Below are 6,000 nucleotides of genomic sequence, written 5' to 3'. Positions count from 1 at the left end.
AAACAGTAAGAGAATTTTTAATTTTTTGACCAACATTTTTAAAGGTCACAAAACAAAAGTAATTTTCCCCACTAATCCTAATAATCATTAAGATCACTTTGCCTCGTTTCAGCTTGCAGGGTCATTGTCACAGTGCCACACAACCGTGACAAGCAAGGACTGTTTTGTATTTATTAAAAAAGACAATGCAATTTTCATGTTCCTGGGTCATCAAAAAATCCTCAGATATTTAGACCTGAAACTAAATTTAAGAAAGCTATATTTTTCAATACATAACTGCCATGAAATATTTTAAGTGATTTTGTTAAATTATTTAAAATTTTAAATAGAATATTTCAAATGGAAAATATATTTCACTTAGCTATTTGCTGGATACATGCGCATTTTACTTTTAATTTACCACCTTGCAAAAGCACAAACTGGATGAAAACAAGAATGTTGCAAAAACCTCCTGTCATAAATGCCGCCTATGGCCACATTCTGTTATCCCTATACGCTTTAGCAAGATCCGCCCAAAGTAAAATCCCAAGTCCACAGAAGATTAGTCAGACCTTACTAGTAGGCGTATTATTTCCTGTGTAAGCAGCAGAGGAACTGAAGAACTACCCATGACAACGAAGAATAACAATACAAGACGGTTCTGAGCTTCCACTGCGCTGTATTTAGCATCCCCGTGTCCTCGTTTCTGGTGGCTTCACTCTCAATACGACTTCTACTCTGTCCCTCAGAGAAAACTCTACCTGCTACAAGTCAACTCAGGAAGGAGGTCAGGAATAAATTCCAAGTAAAATACATAAAATTACGATCCAGAAGATTGTGGGAATTCCACTACTGCACTAGTAAATACGTTCTGGGTGTATATATCGATGTATGTACTGTGGCTCATCCTCGTATATGTGCTAACATAGTAGAGAAACAGGCCAAAAATAGGCCTCAAAACCTGTCATTAAGATATTAAAATTACTTTCTCAACAGCATTAGAAGCAAAGCTAAAAACAAACAGGTATTATAATCTTTGTACAAAATTTTGCATAAAAACCACAGACACCTTCTCGCCCTTTTGCCTTTCCTCTCCTTGGCTGTGTCCGAATCCACGATGTCTGCCCGGAGGCAGTCCAAAGTCCCCGAAAACGACAGGTGCTCTCCAAAGTACATCCGGTAGCACAGCGGCATCGTGTCCTGAGACTGGATCCCCGTGTGACTCAGGAGAGGTTTGAAAACCACCTAAAAGGCACGACACGTTCGTGTTAGCTCGGTTCATAATTCATCCTTTACTGTGGCTTTTCTCCTTATCCTACCTCAGTACGTATTATTGTAGTGTGAAACAAACAAACAAAAGATCTTATACCATAAATATAGCTCTAATTTTACTTAAAATGAAACAGTACTTTTGAGCACCTATCATCTTCGAATTGATCATAAGAGCAAAGATTCCTCGATCCTGCCTGAGTGTCTGAAAATACCAGAAAAGTAAATTATGGATTAGTTTAAATCATTCTGCTTCTTGCTTTTAAAAAAGGCATGAACACCTACATTTCCATAAAAACCTGGTATATTAGGTTTTTGTCAATGTCCTGTGTTAATGGAAAAATGTGTCATATATTATGAACAAACACCTGACCAATTTTTAAATAGTACTACTTAGTCATAATGATCATTTGATATTTATTTTCTGACAAAGAAATTCCTTTACATTTTAAGTATCACATATGCTTACACAAACACATCACCCGGTTAGATCTCCAGGGAGCTGAACTCTGTGGTCACTAAGAGCTAACCAAACAGAACTGCACGTGTTGGATGAACCGCCGCACTCGCTGGCTCATGACCCTCTTCCCTCTCTGGCACACGGGCGTCATCCCAGGCCTTCCTCGGCCCCTTCTAACTCTTTCACCGTACGTTTCCTCTCAGTGACCTTTTCCCGAAGCTTAAAACATCCTGTTGAAACGGACACAAGCCGCCTATGCAATGAGACCCAAGCCCCGTTTCCAGGTGCCCGCAGGCCACCTCCTTACTTTGTGCTCGGGCAGAGGCCACTCGAGTGGATGCCAGAGGGCCCGGAATGAGAGGATTCAAACGCCTTCCCTCTGGACTGAGACCTCAGGAGGACCTTCCTCTCCCTCGTGTACCTGCCTGGCATACCGTCCTGGTTTGCTCTTTCATCCTATGGAAAAACGCTTCCGTCTTCAGGTTCGAACCACCCTCCACTTAAGCCCCTGGAGTCCCTTCCACACCGACCAGGGGCTTTGGCTCCCTCCTTCTGCCACCCCAGGGGGTCATCCTGGATGGCTTCTTTGGCCATGCAGATAACCCAACCAACACTTCAGTTACGACGCTCCGTGACTTCTTCCCCCCATAACCCTGGCTTAAACTGCATCTCAGCGACGTCCTGGACTGCATGTTACATCTCAACACCTCATTTTTGTTGCTACATCTGCTTCGGCTCACCCCTCTTCCACTCCTGTAGGGCATGAGAGGAAATGATGTGATCGCATTCGTTGCTGCTCCAACACTAACCCCCGGCTTGTTCCTGGACCCTCGGCCCTGCCTGGCATTCCCTCCGGGGGTCCGCAGGAAGCTATCATGTCACACCACCCTTTACACATATGTAAAGCACCTTCCGCGGTTTTTTTACTGTATTACTTAATATTCACATTTCTGGTAGATTTTAGAGTCTTGTATGTAAAACAGTATAGTTGTTTAATATGTGTACTGGATGCCAATAAATACAATGAATGTATTATATAGGACAAAACAAAAAAATTATTTTTTTTTCCACTCTACCTTTGAAAAGAAGTAAACGCGTCCTTAAAAACGACTCCAGTGTGCTGGAGACGTAAATCAGAAACCTTGAGAGTGCCTGACACATTGCTTAGCGGAAATTAGCTCCCACTGTGAGAAACCCAAAGCCTCCGGTTCGCAGAGGGGCCTGAGAGCTGCGCCCCGCCCTTCATTCCCACTCCCCCACTTGCCTGTGGTCACCCTAAAACACACGCTTCAGAGATTTGCCTTCGCACTCCCCATGTCCGACCCGATTGCAAGCCCTCCGTAACGGCGCTCTGTCATCACGGCGAAGCCTCGGCCGAGGGCCTCGTGTGTGAACTGCTTCAATAACTCGTCTTTCACGTCTGGTTTCTCTGCTTTAACCGATTTAGCACGTTGCTCACCGTATGTTCCTACCTGTACAGTTCTAGTCAATTGATCCCTCTGCTCTAAAACCTTAGGTGCCTCCCACTGCCCCCCCGGCCATGTCGTCCTGGCTCGTGCTGTGCTGAGAGTTGTCAACACAGCACTAAAGACTATGGCATACAGTTAGATTTTTCTAGTCATGTCATTCAGCCAACCTGTTCCTTCAAATAACGAGAACGTTACCACATGAGGCGAACGACTATGTGTCACTCTTCTGCTGAGCATCTACAGATGCTGAATTCGCATTTATGATGAGCCCATGTACTTTCCGAAGGCTCCTTTGTCACACGAAGGCTTCAGGCAGATGGCACGGGACGCAACCAACGGCCCCTGAGCGGGGGCACGACAACTGGGGAGCACAGGGCCACCCACCTGCGCGTCGGCCAGCTGAACGGCAGGGAAGCCCTGGTTGGCCTCTTCCACGCCGGCCACGTCGTCCTGGCTCGTGCTGTGCTGAGAGTGCGTCCCAGCCAGGGTGTTCTGGTCGCTGGACAGGACGGTGTTGAAATCTGAGGCCGACGGTATTGTGGGAAGGTTGGGTGCGACACCTAATGAACGAACGTTCGAGAATGAAATCGAAATTATTGTAAACTTAGGAAGCCTGTCGGTGGTAGCAGTATTATCAGACCATTTACATTGGGGAAAAAAAAACCTGTTAGCATTTTAGGTAATTTTACAGACATAATTAATGAAAAGTGACATTAAACTAAGCGTTCAGAAACATCAGTCAGCCTCAGACATGAAGTCTGTACTTTACACAGCGAAAACCTCGGCCATCGGCTTTGCGCTGAGGCACAAGGCACAGAGCCGCAGAGGTCAGCAGGGCGACAAAGCAGCCTCACAGCGACGCCCGCCCCGCCGAGCGCTCCCCAGGCAGACGCGAGCGAACCGGCGGTTTCTCTCCTCTGCTCACTTTCCCCGGGAGCCCCCCAGGCAGAGGACCAGGCAGAAAATGCCCCCTTCCGGTTCTCCTCAAATTCAGACCGTGTGCAGCAGTGAAGCTAGCACCAGAGGAGCCCTTCCTCCTCCTCCAACCCAGGCCGACGCCAGGGCCGACGCCAGGGCCGACGCCAGGGCCCAGGGCAGGAGGACTAGGATCAGGCCCAGGTGCAGGGGCGGCCCTGGCCCGGGGGTAAGAAGCTTACTTTATTCCTCTTACTACTTCCTTAGATTTAACTGAATATTTAAGTAACCATAAACCTATAAAAATGCTAGTTGTTATGTCTCAGAGGAACCTGAATAAACTGAAAATATTTTCTGTGCTGTAGGTACGTGGTGTTGTAACTATACTTTGCATTTTTTATTTACCTCCTTTGGTATTTTGAAAATTAAACCAGCCACATTAAATGGAAGTTTTAAACTCTTTAAAGTATAGTCGGTCTCACATTTGACATGCTCGCCTTTCCACGAGAACACTGAGTGATGGCTTATGACTCCCTCAACTGCAGTATTATCAAAGGTGTTTCACTAATGTGCCAATTTCAACTAAACAGTACTTAAAATGCTTGATATTTTGAACCACCTGCTGTAACTTCGCCGGCCTCCCCAGGCAGGTGAGCAGAATGACGAGACAACACAGTACCTGTGGGAAGGCTGCCGTGTCCTGACTTCGTCACGGGGGACTCCTGGACCCCGCCTCCTCGGTTGCCCACGGCGTTGGACATCCAGTTGTAGAAGCTCACCGACGACGGCTCAGAGAGCAGGGGGTGTTCAGACAACATGTCAGTGGCCATCGTGTTGCCTGCAAACAGAGTTTCGCTGAGGGCAGCGTTACTTATGTACGAAGAGAGCAGGAAATGTGATTTACGTAACTTTTTTGAAAAGCCAGGTTAATATCGTGCCGATGTTTTCAAATTCACTGCATGATGTTGGTATTTGGCTATTAAGGCATTAATAAATAACTAGTTATACCATGGGCTGGTCCAGACAGCACCCCGAGCCACACCTCACGTGACAGAAACATCAAATGTTGCCATGTAAATATGCAAACGAAGGACATGAAGCCACCATCAAGTTACAAACAGAAGTTTCCAAAATCCTTTCTCAGAGGTAAGGTGGAACACAGAAGATCGGTCCCACACCCAAAGAGTGCATCTAAATGACGGAAGTCCGGTTTCGATGCCTCGCTTCTCCCGTGGACATACACGTGAGGCTGTGGGACCCAGGCGCTACCTGTCCTCGTGAGGGAGCTGCTCTTGGCAGCCGCGCTGCTCCTCTGGGGGGTCCCCTCCAGCAGGTTGTGCAGGCTCGGGAAGCTCCCGGTCAGGTAGCTGAGCAGGCTCTCCTTCCTGGGGCTCTCCTTGACCGGCGGGCCGGCACGGCCCACGTGCACCGGCGAGTCCGTGGCCGTGTCGCCGCTGGTGTAGCTCAGAGAGTGGTACGGGTGGATGCCCTGCAGAGGGAACACGGGCTCATCCTTACACCTGCACACGCGGCCGTGACGACTCCCACTGTCACCTTGACACTACCACCAGTGGCTGCTCACAGAGAACCTCAAAGGTACGTCAAATGCTGCCTAACTCTTAGCACAGTGCGAGGACAGCCTTTATCACCACTCACTTATGTTAACAATGATGCATTAACTCCCTCTGAAACCTGAAGAGGAAGTCTGGTGCAAGACTTGCACCCCGAGATTCTTACTGTTACCCTTCTCACACCCTGATCACAACCCTCTGCATTAAGGGTGGATTCTCTGTAAAGCTCCAAAGTGCCAAAATGAATTTCTAGTAATTCTGAGGAAAAACAAAAGAAAGTCAAAAATTACAGAATTGTCTACTCTCTACTGGTTCTGTCACATCTAAGAGCAGAATT

The 6,000-nt window shown here is 47.3% G+C and overlaps 1 protein-coding gene across 14 annotated transcripts in view; it reads right to left on the bottom strand.

Annotated features, from left to right (window-relative positions):
- Nucleotides 1–6,000, bottom strand: part of KIAA1109 (KIAA1109 ortholog) — a 146,105-nt gene that overhangs the window by 63,568 nt on the left and 76,537 nt on the right. For all 14 annotated transcript variants that reach the window (XM_025050937.1, XM_025050938.1, XM_025050947.1 and 11 more), the window contains 4 exons: nucleotides 5,362–5,581; nucleotides 4,772–4,930; nucleotides 3,562–3,737; nucleotides 1,049–1,224 (listed from right to left, as the gene is read on the bottom strand). In XM_025050937.1, the coding sequence (XP_024906705.1) occupies nucleotides 1,049–1,224; nucleotides 3,562–3,737; nucleotides 4,772–4,930; nucleotides 5,362–5,581 (731 nt within the window). The remainder of the gene's footprint in view (nucleotides 1–1,048; nucleotides 1,225–3,561; nucleotides 3,738–4,771; nucleotides 4,931–5,361; nucleotides 5,582–6,000) is intronic.

Source organism: Pteropus alecto, unplaced genomic scaffold, assembly GCF_000325575.1.
Source record: "Pteropus alecto unplaced genomic scaffold, ASM32557v1 scaffold17, whole genome shotgun sequence".
Taxonomy (NCBI): domain Eukaryota; kingdom Metazoa; phylum Chordata; class Mammalia; order Chiroptera; family Pteropodidae; genus Pteropus; species Pteropus alecto.
This window is presented reverse-complemented; position numbering and strand designations above follow the sequence as displayed.